General features: G+C 41.0%; 1 protein-coding gene across 2 annotated transcripts in view; it reads left to right on the plus strand.

Moving 5' to 3' along the window:
• The window catches only part of PLXNA2 (plexin A2), a 771,921-nt gene that overhangs the window by 644,351 nt on the left and 104,537 nt on the right, over positions 1–23,033 (plus strand). For both annotated transcript variants that reach the window (XM_060231255.1, XM_060231256.1), the window contains exons 18-20: positions 12,262–12,501; positions 15,567–15,710; positions 18,647–18,881. In XM_060231255.1, the coding sequence (XP_060087238.1) occupies positions 12,262–12,501; positions 15,567–15,710; positions 18,647–18,881 (619 nt within the window). The remainder of the gene's footprint in view (positions 1–12,261; positions 12,502–15,566; positions 15,711–18,646; positions 18,882–23,033) is intronic.

The following is a 23,033-nucleotide window of genomic DNA, read 5'->3' on the forward strand; positions in this document are numbered from 1 at the left end:
ATCTTAGGGCTTTACACAAAGGGTAATAAAACTGACTAAATAGTTTCCCTTAGACCACTACCCAAATATATGGATTAGCCTATTAGGGCTCTCCCTCAATGGTCACTATGCATATTGACACCCAGCCTTGGCAGGAAGTATGTGCAAACATTCTCATTGGCTCTACCTACTCACTGGCTAAACATTAGCATGCATATACAAACAATTAACTCATGACAACAGGAAGTGAAATTGCATCAGAAACCCAACAATCCCCTTCTCAAGTTCACGAACTGAAGTCATGAAGTTTCAGCTTCTCTCTCAGGTGCTCAAACTTCTTGGTGAGAGGCTTGGTCAGGATGTCAGCAATAATTTCTTCTGAAGGACAAAACTTTACTTCAATCATTCCTTGTTGCTGCAACACCCTCACCTTGTGGTATCGCACAGAACTGTGCCTGGTCTTGCCTTTGACACTTTCACTCTTGATCAAACTTAGGCAAGGTGTGTTATCTTCAAACGGGGTTACTGGAATAGGCTCTTCTATTCCAAAGTCTCTCAGCAGGTTATGATCCATTCAAGCTTATTGCAGGCACCTGCTACAGAATTAAACTCAGCTTCCGTTGTGGACATTGCTACTATACTCTGCTTGCGACTAGTCCAGTTGATCAGGTTGCTTCCGTAGAAAAACATATGCCCACTTACTGATTTGCGCTCAGTAGTGTCTTCGGCCCAATCTGCATCCATGTATCCAACCAATCTTGGGTCGTCATCAGCTGTAATCTTCAGTTTCAGATCAGCTGTCCCAATAAGATACTTAACAAGTCTCTTCACCGCATTCCAATCATGATGATTAGGTGAGCTTGTTTTTCTGCTCAAGATTCCAACAGCTGCACTTAGGTCGGGTAAGTTGAGCTAGATACAGAAGTTTCTCAATAGTTTATCTGTACAGACGATTGTCCTTGAGAGGCATTCCATCTTCTAGCTTGAGGTAAGATGGATCAAGTGGGAAACTTGCTCTCTTGCTATCTTCCAGGCTCAGTGCCTTAGCAAGATTCAGGATTTTGGTTCTTTGACTCAGAAGAAAACCTCCATTCTCTGTTCTTTCTATCTGTATTCCAAGATAGTGTTCCAAAGTCCCAAAACATTTTACTGCCACTTCTGCATTCAGCTTGTCAACCATCTTTTGAACATCATCATCATCCTCATCCTCATCATCATCATCATCATCATCATCATCATCATCATCATCATAATAATAATAATAATAAATTTATTTTTGTATCCCGCCCTCCCCTGCCAAAGGCAGGCTCAGGGCGGCTCACAGGACATGGTATAACCATGAGATTCACATTGACAGCGTAACATCAACTGTCCATCAGTTGACATCAGTATATACTGGCATTTATCATTCTTCAGTTTGAAGAACAGGCTGGGGTCTTTTTTCCCTTGCTGGAACCCTTGCTTCTGCAGAAAAGAAGTTAGCACTTCATCCAGTCCTTTATCAGGTAAGTTTTCCTTGAGGTTTGCCTTTTCAGTCACAAGGTGCTGCACATGCATTCCTTTCTGTGCTGCTATACTCAGTAGGGTTCTGAGAGTGGCATACTTTACAATCAGCTCCCTTGGGATTTCCTCATCGTCTGAGGATTCTTCTGCAGTTTGCAGAACATTACAAAGTCCATATCTGGCAGGTGGTACACGCTTATTGCTCCTCTGAGATTGCCTCACAGTATTGCCTGTCTCCCCTTCTGGTCCAGCTTGATCTGCTTCCCCTTCTGCTTCTGGGGTGCTTTCTGGCCTACCTTGAGGGTCAGTGCTACTGGCAGTCAGCCAATAGACCATTTCAGTGAGGGACATTCCTGCATCAGTTTCCTGATCTTCCTGCACTGTGAACTTCGCTATCTCAGATATCAGGGGTACACTGCTCTCATCAATATGCACAACATTGCATTCTTTAAATAACAGAGTCTTTGGATCCATAACATCACTTTTTACAGTCTCTAGAGACTTCTCATTATATACTGGCTTTCTCTTGCCATACGGTGGCGCTGTGCCTTTCCCCTTCACACATACATCACAAGCTTGCAACTCTTGGTCACATCCTGCAAACTTTTCTTTGCATGTATTCAGCAACTTCTTAACAGATCTCACATTATAGACATGACCCACTTCTACAGGGTTCAGGTAGTAAGCACCATCAAGTTTCACTGCTTCAAAAAGCACGTCACTTTCTGGATGGGCAATGGTGCATTTTCTATCTTTAATCAAAAACACATTTCCTTGATCTGTCAATTTCATTACAGAGATTAAATTCTGATCTGCTTGCTCAGAGTAAACACAGTCCTTCAACAACACATCAATTAGCTCTCCAGTCTTTGAATAAACCGAGATCTTCACAGATCCTACACTGTCTCTCTGTAAAGTATCTTCATTAGCAAGTTCAAAGTTTTCCTCGCATTTTCATCCACACAAACAAACCATTGACGAAATCTACATATATGCGTAGTCGAGCCAGAATCTAGCAAAAAAGATTTCTTAGCGATTACATCATCAATCCGTAGCATGTAGGAGACCTCACCACTAGGCTTTGCCTTTGTTTGTGAGTTAGCAGCCCCCTGCTGGGACACGGCCCCTTCTCCTGTGTGTGAGGAGCTGGGATTTCTGCCTTCAGGCCTGTTCTGCTTTGACTCACAGAACCTCGCTATGTGGCCTGGTTTCAAACATCTGTAGCAGATCCTTTGATCTTTGCCCCCTTTTTCCTCCTTTACAGTCAATGCTTGCATTTGGCTTGACAATCTAGAGAATTTGCGTTTAACACTTACGTCTCTTAAATACGCAATTTGTAAAATCAATATCAATCTCTTCTCTAGATTCAGCAGGGGCCAGAATGCTCTCATAGCTTTCTGGGAACGATGAGACAATCACAGCTTGAAGCTCTTCAGTAGATACCGTGGCTCCAGCCGATTTTAATTCAGTGACAAGGGCCAGGATGTTGTCGAGGTGAGCTGAGATATCACCTCCTGGAGCAGGACTGAGGGAGTATAGGCATTTGCGCAAATACTGCCTCTGTAGAAATGTGCACTGGCCTTACTTCAAATTTAGGTTATTCCAAATCTGTTTTACGTGAACACAATTAACAACTATGGCAGTGTCTTGAGATGAGACTGAACTTAGTATCAGCAGCTTAGCTTTAAGTTCATCTGCATCAAACTTCTCCCTCTGCTCTTGGGATATATCAGCTGGTATATCATAGTCGAACACATATCTTATCCGTTGAACTCCAAGAGCACACTCAATTCCCATTTTCCATAAAAGGAAGTTATCCCTGCTCAGTTTAGGGATGCTTAACTTGGGGGGATTTTCCATATTGCATACAACCTGTTCTGACGGTTGTAACGTCATCCTCTCCTCAGGTGAAGATGCTGTTCCAGAACTTCCAGGCGTTTGCCTCTGTCTGGGTCTCTCTCTTTTGGGTCTGTGCCTCCGAGGGGACATCAAAGAGAATCCATTCCTTTTGTTTCCCAAGCAGTCAGCCGGCAACTACGAGCGATGGGAAGGAGTTCCTTCAGATGCAAATTCCTGGAGCACGACCTGAGCACTTCTCTATACCTTTCTTAGCTAATAACTGCCTTGGCTTTTTGCTCGCAGCTATGAAGTTTACTCGGCCCATAACCTTTGTTGGGATTTAAATATACTATTAGCAGAGTAACATGGAGATAGCCATGAATAACAGCCAGGCACACGGTTTAGCTTAAGAATCAAAGTAGTTTACTTTACTCATGAGGAAAAGGTATGGGATTTCTAGAAAACAAAGAAGGATTCAATATCCTATCTAGCTTCTAGACTACATCTCGACTCTCTGGAGACCTAACTTCAATTGCATGGAGGTCTAAGGGCTTTACACAAAGGGTAATAAAACTGACCAAATAGTTTCCCTTAGACCACCACTCAAATATATGGATTAGCCTATTAGGGCTCTCCCTGAATGGTCACTATGCATATCGACACCTAGCCTTGGCGGGACGTATGTGCAAACATTCTTATTGGCTCTACCTACTCACTGGCTAAATATCAGCATGCATATACAATCATTTAATTAACTCATGACAACAGGAAGTGAAATTGCATCAGAAACCCAACAGCATTACTGACTGTTGAAGAGCACTCTCAGATATACAGTGAGAGGAATTTTTTGTACTTTTACTTTATGGATCTGATTCCTGCTTTTTAGGGACTCAGAGCCCTATATAAAAATAACATCATTTTAAAAAAATACTTTTTTTAGCTAGAGCTAAAAAAATGCTCTAGCTGGCCCTTAAGATGTTTCTCCCTCACTTTATAAAACTACTGTGAAAAGTTAAAGCCAGTAAATAGGGTTGTAATACCATTTATCTTTGGGTATAGAGTGTAAATTGTGGTCTCCCTTGACTCAGTCATCATAGTAGCTGGCAAGATAATCAAGTGTTACATCCACAGGTTAGTTTTCTTTTTCCATATTCCTCCTTTTCACTAGCAGCTAATGAGATTCACCTGACCTCATCCTGCAGTATAAGTTTAAGTGCTAGGTTCTGTTTGAAACCACGGTGTGTTTCCATCTTGTTTCTCTCTGTCCTTCGTACCATTTGCCCTATCCTTCTTACAGTGGATACTGAAATAAGAATATTGGTATTGCCTCGAGTGCTCTTAAGTTAAAGCCATCCTCACTTGTAAATTGCATAAAGATGACTGGTTGAAAAATATAGAAATATGACACTTTCATTTGCTGTGCAACTTGAATTTTTATGCACACATACACTGTGAATTAAATTCAAAATTATATATTATATGAAAGATATATTATGATTTTATCCTGTGGGAGCATTACAAGCCCCTGTACAGGTAATGGCCAGCAGGAAACTTTCATGATACATGTGTCATGCACATACCCTGTAACCAATTTGAATTGTGGTGCTCTTGGATGCTTTACAGATATGGATATTGTTGTTTTGCCTGGAATGCTGTAAAGAAATCAGATATGCTGGTGCCTTGTAGTGACTTTCAGGAGCTGTTCAGCAGGGAAATGACTTCATTTTACAACATGGCAACTTGACTTTGTAGGTGTGCATGTCTCTGGCAGCATTGGAGTTCTGGTCTGATAAAAGGATTTTCAGACAGGATTGGATATAAACTATTGTGGTCCTGAGGAAGTCAAAGCAAGGTGTCAGATTGATGAAGAACATGTAGATTTAATTGCTGGGATATTGTATAAATGAGCCACATGCTTTTATGATGCCTGACAATTTGCAGGTGAGTCTACATAAATCTGTTAAAATGCAGCTTCTGAGGAATTATCTTTTCAAATACACCATGGAGACATTCCTCTATAATCCTCAGGACTAGAACTATAGTTTCTACAGTCTTGTTATATGCACTCAAATCAAATGGATATAAGTTCTACCTAAATGAATGCATTAATGCAGCTGAGATTTTCACACCTCCAGGAGATATAGATTTAAAACAAATGTTAGCTAGCCAGTAATGTCCTGAAATGGTCTGATGTTTGATGATTGAGCTGTCTTCTCCCCCCTCATTTGTTCTCATTTGATGCTTTGGGTTGGTCAAAATGGTTTCATTATGAACACTACAGAAACTCAGTGAAATAGAATGGCCAGACTGCCTTGCCCAGCTGGTCTCCCTTTTCCCATTGCTATTTGATTCCTGCAAAAACCAAATCTGCAGAAATATGCCATTGACTATTTGATGGTTTAAACATGAGTGACACATTAAACTGTGGTTAAAATGTGGACATCTGTTTTGAAATTTCCCATAAATATAACAGAAATGCTGTTCTTAATGCATTCTTAATATTTCATAGAATCATAGAGTTGGAAGCGACCTCTAGGGTCATCTAGTCCAACCCCTGCACAAACTCACAAACACCTCCCCCTAAATTCACACGATCTTCATTGCTGTCAGATGGCCATCTAGCCTCTGTTTAAAAACCTCCAAGGAAGGAGAGCCCACCACCTCCCAAGGAAGCCTCTTCCACTGAGGAATCGCTCTAACGGTCAGGAAGTTCTTCCTAATGTTGAGCCGGAAACTTTTTTGATTTAATTTCAACCCCTTGGTTCTGGTCTTACCTTCTGAGGCACAGAAAACAATTTCACACCATCCTCTGTATGACAGCCCTTCAAGTAGTTGAAGATGGTGATCATATCACCTCTCAGTCACCTCCTCTCCAGGCCAAACATCCCCAGCTCCTTCAACCTTTCCTCATAGGACTTGGTCTCCAGACCCCTCACTATCTTTGTTGTCCTTCTCTGGATCCGTTCCAGCTTGCCTATATCCTTCTTAAAATGTGGTGCCCAAAACTGTACACAATACTCCAGGTGAGGTCTTACCAGAGCGGAGTAAAGCGATACCATCACATCACGTGATCTGGACACTACTTCTGTTGATACAGCCCAAAATTGCATTTGCCTTTTTAGCCACCGCATCACACTGTTGACTCGTGTTCAGCATATGATCCACTAAGACCCCTAGATTCTTTTCGCACATACTACTGCTAAGACAAGTCTCCCCCATCCTATAACAATTGGATTTTTCCTGCCTAAATGCAGAACTTTACATTTGTTCCTGTTAAAATTCATTTTATTGATTTTAGCCCAATTTACCAGCCTGTCAAGGTCATCCTGTATCCTGTTTCTGTCTTCTTCTGTGTTTGCAACCCCTCCCAATTTAGTATCATTTGCAAATTTAATAAGCATTCCCTCTGTTCCTTCATCCAAATAATTGATAAAGATGTTGAACAAAACAGGTCCCAGGACAGATCCTTGAGGCACTCCACTTGTCACTCCGCTCCAAGAGGATGAAGAACCATTCACAAGCATTCTTTGGGTGTGATCTGTCAACCAATTACAGATCCACCTAACGGTAACAGGATCCAAACCACATTTTACCAACTTGTCACCAAGGATGGTATGTGGAACCTTATCAAAAGCCTTACTGAAATCAAGATGAACAATGTCTACAGCATTCCCCTCATCCAGCAAGGTGGATGCTTTCTCAAAAAAAGAGATCAGGTTAGTCTGACATGACTTGTTCTTGAGAAACCCATGCTGGATCTTAGTAATCACATCCATTCTTTCTAAATGTTCCAGGACCAACTGTTTGATGATTTGTTCTAAAACTTTTCCAGGTATAGACGTCAAGCTGATGGGTTGGTAGTTACCCAGATCATCTTTTTTTTCCCTTCTTGAAGATGGGGACAACATTCGCCTGCCTCCAATCTTCCAGCACCTCTCCTGTTCACCAAGAATTCTCAAAAATAATAGCCAGAGGCTCAGAAATTACATCTGCAAGCTCTTTTAGAACCCTTGGATGCAATTCATCTGGCCCTGAGGACTTTGTTTCATTTAAAGAAACTAGGTGTTTATGTACTAATCCTATGCTGATCCTAGGTTGGAACTTCATACCCTCCTTATATGTTCAGGTTTTGCCATGTTGAGCACTGTTTTCCTCAGAAAAGAACACTGAGGAAAAATAGGAATTGAGTAGTTCCGCCCTCTCTTCATTACCTGTTACAATTTCACTTTCTTGCCCTCGCAATGGGCCTACCATGTCCTTGCTCTTTTCCTTACTCTGAACATAAGAAGAGAACCCTTTTTTGTTGTTTTTAGCATCTTTGGCCAGCCTAAGCTCATACTGAGCTTTAGCTTTCCTAACTTTTTCTCTACAAGCACTGGTGATTTGTTTATATTCATCCTTGGCTATAAGGCCCTCCTTCCAATTCCTAAAGGAGGTTTTTTTATTTCTCAAGTCTTTAGAGAGCTGTTTATGGAGCCACTTTGGCTTCTTTAGGCTTTTTCCATGTTTTCTTCTCATAGGAATCGTCTGTGATTGCACTTTCAGTATTTCACTTTTAAGAAACTCCCTCCCCTCCTGAACCCCCTTCCTCCTAAGTATTTCTGACCATGGGATTTTACCCAGCATAGTTCTAAGTTTATCGAAGTTTGCCTTTCTGAAGTCCAACCTATAAGTCTGACTACGTATAGCTGTTCCCTTCCCTAAGTCTGTAAATTCTAAAAATTTGTGTTGGGTCCCTCTACATCCACACACACATTAACAATATCTAATGTTATCCATTGCAAAAATACTTTGAGGAGAGCAGTACTAAAAAAAAATCCAGTAGGCCTCTGATTACTAGCAGTTCAAATATGTTTAAGTTGGTGGGTGAGGGGTTGCCCAATGCTAAAGTCTACCCAGGGCTTTTTTTGAGGAGGAATGCATAGGAACACAATTCCTGGCTGGCTTGGCATCAGGGGATATGGCCTAATATGTAAATAAGTTCCTGCTGGGCTTTTTCTACAAAAAAGCCCTATGTGAAACAATTGTGATGTTGGGGGTATTATATGAGCGCTTGCAAATATTCTGGTATCTCTTCATCTAAGCTGAGTAGCTCTTTCATATAGCAGATACTATCCTCCATTGTCTTAATCAAAAAGCATCAGTTTGGGTACCTAGGTCAAGATACAGAAACTCCGCCTGAAGTGGGAATGTCTTTGTAGTGCAGATCTAAGCAGTGAAAACTCTGCATAGCATTGCATTGTCTGAATAGTAAATATCATGTGCAACTGAACTAGATAGAAAAGACAAGTGCAGAAAAATGTTCTTTTTGAGCACTGAAGTAACAAATGTCATTGCTGCATGGTATCTCCCTGTCCCAGAGCTGTTCAAGCTGTAGAGGTAAAGGCTTCAAATCATGTTATGGGAGCTCCAAATTAAAATGTGATAAAGAGGGGTGTGCAAAAAAACAACAACCCAACCCTGGTATTATACGGGTTCTGATATATTGAACCTGAAAAATATTGGTATTTCCCAATATTCCCAAAACCCAATACTGATATGGTATTTGGATTTGGTAAAAAAAAAAATTATTTTTTGGGCTCCGTTATCACCTTTGGGGACCATTATAGTCAATAGTCTCCATAGGGTATTGGAGAATCATTTCAGGGATAACTGACTCTGGGAGGGCTGTTCTTTAAGGTTGAGGCACCAAGTCTGTATCCTAGCTGCTGGTGCCTCCCCTCAAAAAAGATTGGATCAGGGAGTCCAATTCTGTGGGCCCCCAAAGAAGGTGCCCCAACCTCCATTAAAACCAATGGAGGGGGGAAAGTGCTTAAAGGGATCATGGCCTCTTTAAATGCTTTCTTCAAGCCACATAAGCAATGTGACTCCAAAGGGACCACAATCCCTTTAAACATCCCCAAGTGGTGAGTTTACTCAATGCATTTAAAGGTGCTTTGATCCCTTTAAGTACCTTTCCCCTCTCCAATTAATGCAATTCCACAGGGCCTACAAGACAAAGATGTTCTGCCTGGTGTTTCGTTGAAGGCAGCGATGGCTTCCATCAGCCTGGCACTCCTGTCTCTCCTTCTCCCCTTTGGGGCAGTGGTATCATCAGTAGCCTCTGTGTATTTTTTGTTAGGTTTCCATTGTGTTTACTGGATTCTGCTGTTTTATTGTTAACTTATATATGCATTTTTACTGTTGTATACTGCCCTGAGTCTTGTCCTGCAGGAAAGCGCGGTTTAAAAATGTAACCTAATAAATAAATAAACACCTTCTCTAAGGGCTGAGTTCACTTCGAAGGCATTTAAAGGGACCACAATCACTTTAAAAACCTTCTCTAAGCTCTTTAAATTTGTCTACTTGATGAGTCCTGAGAAATCCTGAATATTTTCAGGATTTTGGGGGCCAGCCATTTCAGATAGTCAAAAAATGGCCAGATCTCTATCCAGTTGAAATAACATCTGGAAAATACCAATAAATAACTTATCTCACACCTCCAAGTGCAAGAATTATTAGTAATTTATTGTTATTATTGTTGTTATTTTAAAAATACTATTTTGGGGAGTTTTATTAAATTTATTCACACAGTTTTTAAAGTAATAATTTACTTTGCTTGGATATAGAAATATCCTCATTACAGTGAGATTTCCCTCAATGAAATATTTTCTTTCAATTGTGTGTTAATATCTCTTTAAGATCACATTTGAAATTTGTTTAAATTTAGTATAAATATTACTTCTCTTGTTCTTGATATTGTATGATATTATTTCTATATGCTTATAATCCATATTGTTAAAAAAGAAAAAAAAAGGGGGGGGGGAATACCAATAAGGTATTTTTGGATTCCACACACCCCCCCCCCCAGATTTGACTGAATGCATACCCATAGTTTCCAGCAATGGCAATGATCGAGCATCATCTTCATCATCATCATGGTGATTTTGCCTGATTCCCATTCCCTATTGCAGGCTCTAAGTTCATCTGGCCTTTTGTCCACATATGTTCTACAACTCCAGATATTATCTTTCTGAGGGTCAAAGAAATAGCTGGGGAAGGGAAACCAAAGGAAATATCTGCACATGATAATCCAGTGGTTGATTGGATACAGTCTACTAAAGCTTGGATAGCAAAGTGCCAAGTCCTACTAATATCATGTTGAAAGATTATATACTATGTGTGCATCCATATATTACATTGTTATGCCACATGGAAGATTTTGACTTACCTGAGCTTTATGGAAAACTTGTCATTCTCCTCATCTCAGGAGCAGAAATACAAATAGCAGTTCAGTGGTAATTAGACTTCTTTCTATCCAAAAATAACCATAAGATTTGCTGTTTATGGCTAAGATTACCTCATAAATTCCAGATCCACATAGCCTTTTGATGTTAGATACTTTCTTGTAGTGGCTATCTTTGTAATGTTTTTGGAAACGGAGAGAGGCCTGACTGAATTAATCATGTATCCATTTATAAAAAGCTTATAACCAATCCTGTAGTATAATTTGAGGGAAATAGAATTTGCTACTGACAAAGGTAAATATTTGAGATTGAAACAAGTTACTTCAGTATGTTCTGTAGAATAAGATCTATATTTCTTTCTGTTTACTTTACAGCACCAGGCAGTTAAAAAAAGGTTTGCCATGGGGAATATATAATCAACCCACCTCTGATTATCTCTTGCCTTGAACACTCTATGGAGTCACCATAAGTCAGTTGTGATTTGACAACACTTTCTACCACCAATCATATAATAAAATTTATAGAGTGAGAAGGATGGTAACCACAAATTCATATACACATTTCAGTCCTGCCTGAGTACAGTGTCCAGAAGACAGAATGGAAGATAGCCTTATGTTTTGGTGGAATTACCTGCAAAGGGGAGATCAGTTTTAATTCTTCCCTGTCTATTTTTAGTCAAAAGCTGTACTTTTTTGGAGCACCTTTGGAGTTGAATAAGGCTGTACACTGGGAACGGTGTTAACCAATTCTGCCAATTTTCATCCATTGTTTTACTATACTCTGCTCATTCCTGTTGCTCCATAGCATTGTGCTAAACAATGGATAATACTAGTATGTATAGTACCTTTAATAGGATTTTTGTTAGCTCCTTTGTTGATTGCCTGAGTGTAGGTCAGGATATAAATGGTATAAATAAATGATTCCAGTCTATCTTCTTAATCCCTTTGCAAAAAATGGCAGGAATGACAAAGAAAGAGAAACCAGTTGCGCAGCTGTGCAAATTATTTTTCCATCCACTTAATGCCTATGGCTAGTGATGCTTGTAAAAGTGGTAGCTAGAGTAAGGGTAGCATGGTATTTAAAACACACAAAGAGAGGCTGTTAGGTGTTTCCTGACATGATCTTCACATGTTCTGTGGATACAGGTAGAGCAGGGGGGATAATATTTTCAAGTATTCATTTCCTCACATGGATAACATTTCACAGTACTCCTAGTACACTGAAACTATGAAACAACATTGAAACTATCAGCATCATACATTATTAAGTTTTCATGCCTGGCAAGGCCATTTAAGAACTGCTAGAGAAAACATTGAGAAGCAGAAAATGTTTCTCTTTCACATACAGAGATATATGAATGTGAAATCCTGTTTGTGTGTCGTTAATGTGCTGGATTCAACTAACTTTTTGTACTGGTGACAAAGATGAGACCATTTTTGAACTACAAAAGAATTATATTGAAGGGCACAGAACATGTGTGGACAAAAATATAATGGTGGAAGTAGAAGTGAGGAGGAGAACTGTGAAGAGCTGGTAGTATTTAACCCCAGTGATGGGCAACTTTTAAGGTGGAAAGGGTATTATGCTTTGGTTATACCAATTTATCATGAAGTCCAGAGTAAGAAGAGAGATTTATTATATGCTATATCTGATTTCTCCCCAAAGACAGATACAGATTAATTCACAATGTAGCTCTTTCTCATCTCTGTTTCAGGTCTGTAAAGTTGTAAATACAACTACCCTGACTTGTCTGGCTCCCTCCCTTACCCCAGAGTACCGTCCTGGTTTGGATGCTGTTGAACGACCTGATGAGTTTGGCTTCATCTTTAACAATGTTCAGTACTTACTAATCTACAATGATACCAAGTTTATCTATTACCCAAACCCCACCTTTGAGCTCCTGAGTCCTACAGGTATACTGGAGCAGAAGCCAGGATCACCCATTATCCTGAAGGTAAGAAGACCATACAGTCCAGATGACCTGGACGTATTCAAGTTAGCATATTTTGGGAGTTCACTGTATCAAATCTTGTCCTCGTTTCAGTAATTGATACATCTCCCTGTGAATTTACCATGTGTGGAGCCGCTTCAAACCATACATTTTAAGTTCAGAGTGTGAATGCAAAAAACACTGATTTGCTGAAACATATACTATACATGTGGAAATGCCCAGAACTGAATGCAACTATAACTGTTTTGCTTTTGTATATTCTGTGAAGTGCTCCTACACTGACTGCATGGTGAATTACATAGCAGAACTAAAGCCCTAAAGTAATTGGCCTGTATCTACCACTCAGCAGAATTTTAAGTGCTGTCTTACCAATTCAAACAGTAGTTGACCCCTTCATCCCCCTCTATGGATAAACTTACCACCATGCACTTTTGTTTGCTGTTCCCTTTGTATTAAGAACCTAACCTCTGAATGTTCCACAAATGCACACTGGGATTAAAGGTAAATTTTGTATGAGCATGATCAATCACTTCTTGCCTCAGCATTTCTTCTCCAGTCCTATGTTAAGTGTGTCACAGGATGTCAAATCTTACACTGGGAAGTGGTACAGAGATGCAGAATGTTTATTTGTATTATAAAATACTGGCTTGGGTCTTCTACCTCTTTTCTGCTTGTGCCTGACTTAGTCTACTGCAGATAGGGTTGCCAAGTCCAATCCCAGAAATATCTGGGGACTTTGGGGGTGGAGCCAGGAGACACTGAGGTGGAGCTAGGGGGAGGGGGGGAAACGGCGCCGGGGAGCGTGGCAAGCTGCCCTGTCTTGGAGCGGGCGACGCCGCTGCGCAGCTGCCGCCTCTTCTCCACTCGCCGTGGCTGCTCCTCCGAGATGGGCTCAGGCTGAGCCCATCTTGGAGGAGCAGCTGCGGTGGGGTGGGAGGGGCAGCAGCGGCGCCGCGGCCTCACCCGCTCCGCCTCTGGGGTGGAATCGGAGGGGGGTGGAGGCGGGCCGGGGGCGTGGCGAGCCACGAGTCCGGGTCCTAGAAGGGCCCGGATTCACGGCTCGCCATGCTCCTGGCCTGCCTCCGCCCTCCCTTCTCTGGTTTTGCCTGCTCTGCTGCCGCCTCTTGGCTGCTCCTCCGAGATGGGCTCAGCCTGGGCCCATCTCGCAGGAGCAGCTGCGGTGGGTGGGAAGGGGGCAGCTGCAGTGCGGCGTGGCAGCCTCGCCTGCTCCGGGATGGGGCGGCTCGCCATGCTCCCCATCGCCGTTTCCCCCTCCCCCTGCTTCCATTTTTTTGGGGAGCGGGGGAAGAGGGTGGAAATCCTGGGGTCCCCCACCAGGGCGGGAGGGTTGGGAAGCCTAACTGCAGAGGTAGTCTTATACTGTGGAGTGCTTCCTTTCACATTAAGTACTTCTTGGCATCCTGAAATCTTATTCTTGAATTCATGAAAGTGCCTAGCACTGGAGGAATACGTGTTCTGCAGTGGAGGACAACCTCCCTAATGGAAAAATGGAGCAGGAACAATATATAAGATAAGGTACAGGGTAACTGAAGAAGAAAGTAAAAAAAAAATGGAGCTTATGTATCATAGGAAACCCATTTAAAAATGCTCCTATTTATTGCAGATTCACAACTGTTCTCCTTGTACTTGCCATGCCATATTTGCATATATACTCAGAATAATTCAGTTTGGCTTATGCCCTTTTGTCCCAACAATCTTGAGACTTTCCTAAGGGTACCCTAGATTGCAAGAATACTCGTGAAAAGTTCAGGGCTAGATAAGAAGAAGACTGTAGATTTATACCCCGCCTTTCTTTTTAAATCAGAGTCTCAGAGCATCTTACAATCTCCTTTATCTTCTTCCCCCACATCAGACACCCTGTGAGGTAGGTGGGGTTAAGAGAGCTCTCACAGAAACTGCCCCTTCAAGGACAACCTCTGCCAGAGCTATGGCTGACCCAAGGCCATTCCAGCAGCTGCAAGTGGAGGAGTGGAGAATCAACCTGGTTCTCCCAGATAAGAGTTTGCATACTTAACCACTACCCTCTTATGTCCTTCAAAATCCATAATCATGCACTGGGTTGTCAATCATCACAGTGGGAGATAACTATTTTTTGGAGGAAAGTGTATAAAATGGAAAAGTTAGTCTTAGAAATGTAACAAAAAATTACAAGTTTAGATAGAACAGAGCTGCATCTTGATATGTACTTTTTAGGGTTGCCAAGTCCCCCACGGCTTTTGGTGGGGAGAACCTCCCCTAATGTTATGATGATATCACTTCCAGGTGACATCATTGTGCTGGCGACATTGGGGGAGGTACCCCCTGACGGCCCAATGTGGGCCAGCGGGTTGGGAAACTCCATGTGGGAAAACCCCTGCCCAGCCTGGAGGCTTGGCAGTCCTAGTACTTTTCTATGTGTATTACTGGAATTTAGTTCTCATTAACTTATGCAGCTAATTATAGAAATGTGTATCACTTGCAGGCCTCATTTTGGGCAGGAGTTCACAGGAGCGGAGCTCTGGAACCTCTACATTTTATTGCACTGTTTCTTTCTTACACTTGCTTTTGGGCTCCATTGTTCAGCCCCCCTGTGAGAATTTTGCTGCTCTAAGATTTGACTAACTCTCTAATATTTTTCCCCACAAAAAAATGGGAAAATAACCAAAACATATAAAGCAGACAGATGGAAATCTTCATCATGTCAATGTGGCCACATAGGAGAAAGTAATTTTAAAAAGTATGATGGGAGTAAGGTTTTATTACAACAGTTATAATTCAATAAGCATTTTAAGGTAGATGCTGAGCTGATATAATTTAGTATACTTTCCGTTGATGTCAGGGGTGTGTGGCGTATACAAATGAGTCGTGCAAATGAGTCATGCTAATGAGCTCTAGCACCTCTTTTTGTACAAAATGACCCCTGAATTCACTTGTGTAATACCTATGAGGAAATAAAGGTTTATAAAGGATTGTTTGTTACAGTTATTAGAATTGCATGAAAGAGATCATCACGGAAGAGCCAAAGGCATCTGCTATATTTTCACAGAATCTGTTTCCTGTTTCTACAGGGTAAAAATCTATGCCCACCTGCCTCTGGTGGAGCAAAACTGAACTACACTGTTCTGATTGGAGAGACTCCTTGCGCTGTCACTGTGTCGGAGACCCAGCTGCTGTGTGAGCCTCCAAATCTCACTGGGCAACACAAAGTTATGGTGAGGTCAACAAATTGTACTTCTTCCTCATCCATCTTTTTGTGCTTTCTGTCACTGAAGTTTTGGAGCAGTATGCCTCTGTATGCTGCCTTCAATCTCAGCTGCTGAAGCAGAAATTATTTAAAAATCTACTTTGATATAAAAGAAGAAAGGAATCCCCAAAGCCTTTGGATTTCCTAGAAACACACAAAACCCATGTGAGCATCTCTGATAATATGATGAAGCAAAATACTCCTTTATTCACCACCACAGTAACTTGCACACATAAATCTAAAATACCATATAGATCATACCACATCAAACTGTTGTCTTTGTGGTACAGTTTTAGCCAACGTATGTTTATAATTCAGTATGCATAAATGCTCCCTATTTTCCGTGGTATGTATTTTGGATGAGGCTATTTAGAAGTAGAAGTTAAATTTGCCAAAAGTCTTGAGCTACTGCTAGTTGGGAAATGCAAAACCCCATAACTGCTGACAAGTCAAAAAGTGCTGTTGCCTCTGTAAGCCTAATGAGTTCTATTGTGGCCAGTGCTTTTGCAGGCAGCAGAGTTTCTAAGTGGATGTACAGGGTTCCTGGCTCAGTTGGAAGCAGACATCTTATTTCAGTTCACCTTGTACTAGATGAAGTCAGAATCAGACTGTCAGATTTGTTGATGAATACCATTTCTGTAGCTTCACACTCCATGGACAACCGAACATCAGCTTCCCCGCCCCGCCCCCTCCACCCCCCAGATGCATTGCAGAACAAATAAGAGATTATGGACACTAAAAATGCAAAATGGGACAATGACAATAGTGTAGACACCCTCATTTCCCTTTTCTAATTTGATGCTACCCTACAGATCATAGATGCAATGTTTCAAGACGCTGCAGTGCTCCCACTGTGTACACAACTGTTTGAAAGCCTAGTTTGTGTCTGTTTCTTCTCTTACACAGAAGCTCCCATTTAGCTGATTTATACCATCACAAGGTATTTTTGGCAAGTGATATAACATATATGTTATTTTAGTAGACTCACAGGTGAACGAGCCTTTAATGCTGAAGCTGGTATTAATAGATCCAATCATACGGTTGCCAGAGGAAATAAAGGAGCTGGCACTGGGGTTTGTGTTAGGCTAAATTATTATTTGAGATCTCTCTCTGATGCTCTGTTGTCAGCTTTTTCATGTCTGCAAGTAGTCTGCTTGTACTCATGTCACCTTGTTTGGAAGAACTGTCATTTTTCAGGATCTAAGCTAAATTAGATTATACATCTCCAAAAGTTTTGCTTTATTACCTGAGGTACTTTTCTGTCTTTTGTCCCACTAGTCTTGACTTTAGTAGATACAATGGCAAAGTGCTACGTGAACATACTGTGTTTTAAAAATAATATTTGTTCACACAATTTCTCTGCAAATACATGAGTTGTGTAGTATTGGATACTGAGTATTGTAAGCTGAATTTGATACCTCACACTCCATTCAGAATATTACCGCCTGAGTACAGTACAGCAAGGCAGAAAACATGAGAGGAATGATAGCAGAGCTTGCTGGTTACAGATTGTTTCCTCCAAATTTATCCACTGAACACAAATACCACAAAGAAGATATTGTACACCAGATCAAACTTTTGTGTCTCTCATGGTGCATTTTTTTCCTGTCATTGTCTGAAGGAAAAGCCTGTACTGCTAGAATGGTTATTTATTTATTTATTTATGTGCTTTGTTTTATATACCTTCTTTTTCCATTATCAAACCTTAGCAATCTTTCACATGTATTTTGCTAAGATCCAATCAAAAGCTATTGCCTTACCTGCTTTGTGTTTCATAGTTCAGCTCCCAGCTGCAGTAACACTGTAATTCAGCCTCTCCATATCCCTATACATCAGAGACCATTGCACACTCTCCAAAATCTTAGTCCATCATTAACCATCTACATATCTATTCTGTGGCATTCCCATGGTTTCCTCAAGCCCTGCTACTCTTTCATTCATTTTTCTTTTCTCTCTTTTCTGTTTCCCATTTAAACTCCTTTGTCAGTGAAATTGTCATTCTGTCTCTAATGTCCATGCATGGTTTACAAAAGGAAGCTGAAAGCCTGTGAAATGAAAGTAAAATGAAGCTATCAGATAATCTGAACAAAGCCAGAAGTAGTATCAGGACGACATATTTCTCACAACTTGAAGCCTTGTGTTTCAAGTAATGCCGTACCCTTTCTTTCTGAGGACAGTGTTTGTATAGTCTTAAAAGTGCCACTGGACTCAAAATTTTGTTCTGTATGGTCTTGACTGTGACTTGGAAGACAAACTGAATATTGTGTCTTCTGAAGCCCTCTGTGGCACTTTGGGAATGATTTTTAAATTATGGGTGGCATGCACAGGGAATCTGTGAGGCATCAGACCTTGAAGCCCAGCTTCTTCATTTGTCCTGTCCTGTCCTGTCCTTTCTTTTTTTTCTTTTTCTAAATCCTGCTAAGGTAACAGCTGCAGTGGAAATTGTGGTTTGTCATTCGTAGAGTAGCTGACATTCAGGTGAGCAGAGATATTTTAGAACCAGTACAAGGAGTGCTCATGGTCTATGTACTTGTAATCCAGGCAGTCTCAGCACTTCTGTACTTCCTGAGTAGCAGATTGTTCAAGCTTTTGGATTATTTTATCCAATATGCCACCTTCCCAGTTAGATGAAACATTCCTGGAAGCAGGAAATATGCTTGTATTATGCAGGACTTGAAACTGGGGGTATGTAAATGTTTTATGGTGACAGAATGTGCCTCAGTCATGGCAGACTCATCCTAGGGATCCCCACTGCACTAAAGCTTTTAAGACAGTGGCTTTCAAAACAATTTAGAAAAAACTGGAGATCAGAAGGGGGGCTCATCAGAAGAAGAGAACAGGTATCTCACAAGTCTACCTGGCTGCCATTGTGAAATCTGAATCTCATGTCTTTTGCTTGACTAGGTACATGTAGGTGGCATCATCTTCTCCCCTGGCTCAGTGAACGTGATCTCTGACAGCCTATTGACTTTGCCAGCAATTGTCAGCATTGCAGCAGGAGGCAGCCTTCTCCTCATTATTGTAATCATTGTCCTTATTGCCTACAAACGCAAGTCCCGTGAAAATGATCTCACCCTCAAGAGGCTACAAATGCAGATGGACAACCTGGAGTCTCGAGTGGCCCTCGAATGCAAGGAAGGTCAGTGGTACCACCCGAATTGTATCCTTCCTATCTTGAAATGTCAAACAAAGCAGGAACATTCTGGAAGGTTTTCTATCAATGAAATGGGATTTTCATTATTTGCACTAGTACAAGTGGTTTGCAGATAGGGTTTCCAGCTCTGGGTGGGGAAATACCTGGAGATTTTTTGGGTGGAGCCTGGGGAGGGTGGGGCTTGGGGAAGGGTGGGACTTCATCAGAGTACAATGCCATAGAGTTCTCCCTCCAAAGGAGCCATTTTCTCAAGGGGAATTGATCTCTGTTGTCTGGAGGTCAATTGTAATAGCAGGAGATTTGGAGGTTGGCAAACCTAGGTGCAGGCTTCAGCCTACATTTTCTGAGATTCTAATTTGTAAATAAAGAAAAGTACATCCTAGTAATCAGTTTTTGGAAGGTGGGACAATGCCAGAATTCCTAATCTTAGAGCCTTTGTAGACTACTGCATCGATATACTACATCTGTATACTGTAAATCTGCAGATTAGGTTCACACTTGCATTAAACAGATTTTTTTTGCAAACTTTGGTGACACCCCCCCCCCCCTCCAAGTTTGCAGAAACATCTGAAATCTTCAAAAAGTACATGGTGGAAATAAATTCCACCAAAAGTAAAATAGCATTCCCTGCACAAGTGCAGAGAATGTTCCTTCCTACCTCCAGTTTGGTGGAACCTGGGAGCCACAGTGTGCCCAATGACAGCAGCAAAGCAACTCAGGGGCTGCAGTGGGCCTTGTGGTGGTGAAGCACCCCAGAGGCCACACTGGGCCCAATTATAAAGGGGTGAAGAGAAACTCCCCCAACAAGACTCAAGGGGCCCCAGTTGTAAAGTACTATTTTCAGAATTTCCAAAATGCCCATGCATTGACAAATGCCTACAGTTGCCTGCTTTCGTCAGTAAAATCAGCCCTTATTGAAAACTTTATAATATTAGTACATTTAAGTCCTTTCTACCTCGCACTTGTTCAGAATTTTTACCATCCTCTCTGGTTTATTTTCTGTCATGGAGATCCACTCATTTTGTTTGATTTCCTAAAAATGTGGTTCTCAATACCAGCTGCCAATCACCACTTAATCTTAGATGGTTAGAAAACCGGATATAACTGAAGAACCAAGGATGCAACCCTCTAAAAGAGTGGGAAGATAAGCAGAAACTTACTTCTTGTTTTAGCTGTAATATATCTTTGACACAGGCCAGATGCATTAATTTCATAACATAAAACATGAGAGCACAGCTTCGCCTTGTTTTTCTTTTTCTCAGCAACAGTTAATCATACATTTCCTGACTCAGCATCATTGGCTTCTAGTAATATATTCACTTCCCTCCTCTTACTTAATCTACATAAATATTGAGAAAAGGGATATCAGCTTACTGACATACCTTGGCATAAAAGCTTCGGTTGAAGGAATTAAAATGCATCCAAACAGTCAGAAATCACTAAGATAATGTAATGACCTATCCCTGAGTGTGGTTCTTCCAATATCATTGGCAAGATGGTGGAAATTTCCACTAACCTAAAACTTAACTTTTTTGAACTAGGGTTTCCTGGAACAGGTCACAGAAATATACTCTTTCATCATCATTATAATACCAGAGACCATCATTTCATTCAGACAGGTACAAATACAAACCTGGTTGTTAACCAAACTCTCACATGCTTGGGTACTATGTGCAGGTTTTACTCCAAAGCCAGAGGTTCACCCACATAGTTCTAACAAAGTTGTGACAAAAACAATATTGCCCTAATCATGCATTAATGCAGCAATCCTTTGCAAACTTACCTGGGAGCAAATCCCACTTAACAAAATTGGACCTCTGAATAAATAACTAGAATCTGGATAAAAATATCCTGCAGATGCTTGGATGATTCTTTCTTAGATAGACAGAGAAGCACATCTAGTTTGTCTATATAACTTTTCCTTGTTTATTGGATGCATCTCCAGGGCTGAGCAGCACCAAGTCTAGTTTCCATGGTAACTGCTTCCTTCTTCTCTTAGTTGACTTTGATCTGGTATGAATTAACAGGGCCTGAGCCTATATACAGCTGTCAAATAAACATTTGGTCAATCTCTCTCAAACACACACAATCATAACACCCTTTTCTGCAGTAAGAGAGACTAAGAACTCCCTCGTATACAGGCTCCACGGGAGGGAAGACATTAACAACTGTATTGGATTCAGAAGCATCGTTTTGCCTGACTAATGTGTGGAGAACAGGATTAGTGCTTGATCCTATTTAAGCAACAGGAAAAGAGTTTGTTGGTGCCAGGTCGTTAGGGCTGGCTGTCTGCTGGCCTTTTTTCCTCTCTAGGCTTTTTGTGTGGATATTAGTGAGGTCAGGCCTACTACAATAAAGCAAAAGCTACATGGAGTGAGTCAGAACCAGGTAGAAACAAAATGAGCTAGACCCCACCAGCTTGTGCTGGCAAAAAAAAAGAGGGGGGGAGGGATCTCTTATAATAACCAGAAAAAAAATATGCTGAGGATTGTGGATATGTGCATGGGGTGGAAGCTCCACACACAACTAGGGTTATGAGCCTCCAGGTGGGGCCTGGAGATCTCCCAAAATTACAGCTGATCTCCAGACTATAGAGACCAGTTTCCCTGGAGAAAATGGCTGCTTTGAAGAGTGAACCCTGTGGCATTATATCCTAATGAGGTCCTTCTCCAAAAAAAACCTCCCAACTGTGCCATTATACCTTGATAAAATCCCTCCTTACCCCAAACCTCCCACACATACTCATGGTTTAGTTGCACACACACAGAGTATTAGTAGGCGAATTCACATACTTTTGAACTTGTGTTTGACTGCAGATAGTAAATTTCTAATCACATAGTCATGGCAAATGATGCATTCCTCATGTGGATGTGTATGCCTAACATGGCAAGGTGAAGAAGCGTTTTCTATTCATCCAATGAGGACACTGTAACAGTGCTGAAGAAAATATTTGTATCTCCCTTTCAATATCTGCTTATAGATTAAGCAGGAATGCTAAGTAAGATGTGATATTGTATTTACTGTGCAAAAGTACAAAGCACCTCTTTCTGCACTGGTGCTGTACTAGGTTTCACAGCCTGTCTTTTACCTATGTGGTCTGTGCCAATATTCAGTATCCTTAGGTTCCTTTCACCACACTAAAAGATGCTATAGGGGCATGCTACATGGTTGAATGCCTACTGCTGCCTCTTGTTAAATTGTCACCTATTTTCATTCATTGTAAATATAATGATTAAAGTGGATAAAAGATTTACAAGCAGATGCTTGAATGCATTTTTTAGTGCTTCAGGGTGTTTTGGAATTCTTGAATGTATGCAGCACTGAACATGCGCATGAACATATGAAGCTGATCTATCAAGGTCTGCATTATCTATTCAGACTGGCAGCAGCTTTCCAGGGTCCCCAGCAGAGGTCTTTCACATTGCCAACTACCTGATCCTTTTAACTGTAGGGTTGGATTTAGAACCTTCTACAAGCAAATCAGATTATCTGATGCTGAGCCACAGCCATATTTAAGATAATTTGGTTATTGGTTTAAAATATTTATTGACTACTCAGTGTGATCAGATGTTTTGGGCTGGCATAGAATTTGCATAGATAGGGATATAACATTTCTGAAAGAGTGAGGGGGTGCAGAAATCTAGGGTGAGAATGAAATAATTCAGTATTTTCACTGTTTTACCAACAGGCAGTGCTTCATTTAATTTGGTTATTGGTTTAAAATATTTATTGACTGCTCAGTGTGATCAGATGTTTTGGGCTGGCATAGAATTTGCATAGATAGGGATATAACATTTCTGAAAGAGTGAGGGGGTGCAGAAATCTAGGGTGAGAATGAAATAATTCAGTATTTTTACTGTTTTACCAACAGGCAGTGCTTCATTTATCACTAAGCATATAAAATTGTACTCTTTGGCATAGTTATGGAATTTTAAAGTACGAATGCCTTTATACCTTTATGTCTTTAAGTATAAAGCATAAATGTTCTTATTTTACATTTTCCCTGGGGATGTCCCCAGATTAGCTCAAGAGATACACTCTATATTTCCCAGGAATGTAGGCTATAGCCCATTAGTACACATGGAGCTAAACAGCAGTTCTCTGGAGGCCATTTCAGATCAGGAAAATTGAGCAGAG

This window comes from Heteronotia binoei, chromosome 2 (genome assembly GCF_032191835.1).
Source record: "Heteronotia binoei isolate CCM8104 ecotype False Entrance Well chromosome 2, APGP_CSIRO_Hbin_v1, whole genome shotgun sequence".
NCBI lineage: Eukaryota > Metazoa > Chordata > Lepidosauria > Squamata > Gekkonidae > Heteronotia > Heteronotia binoei.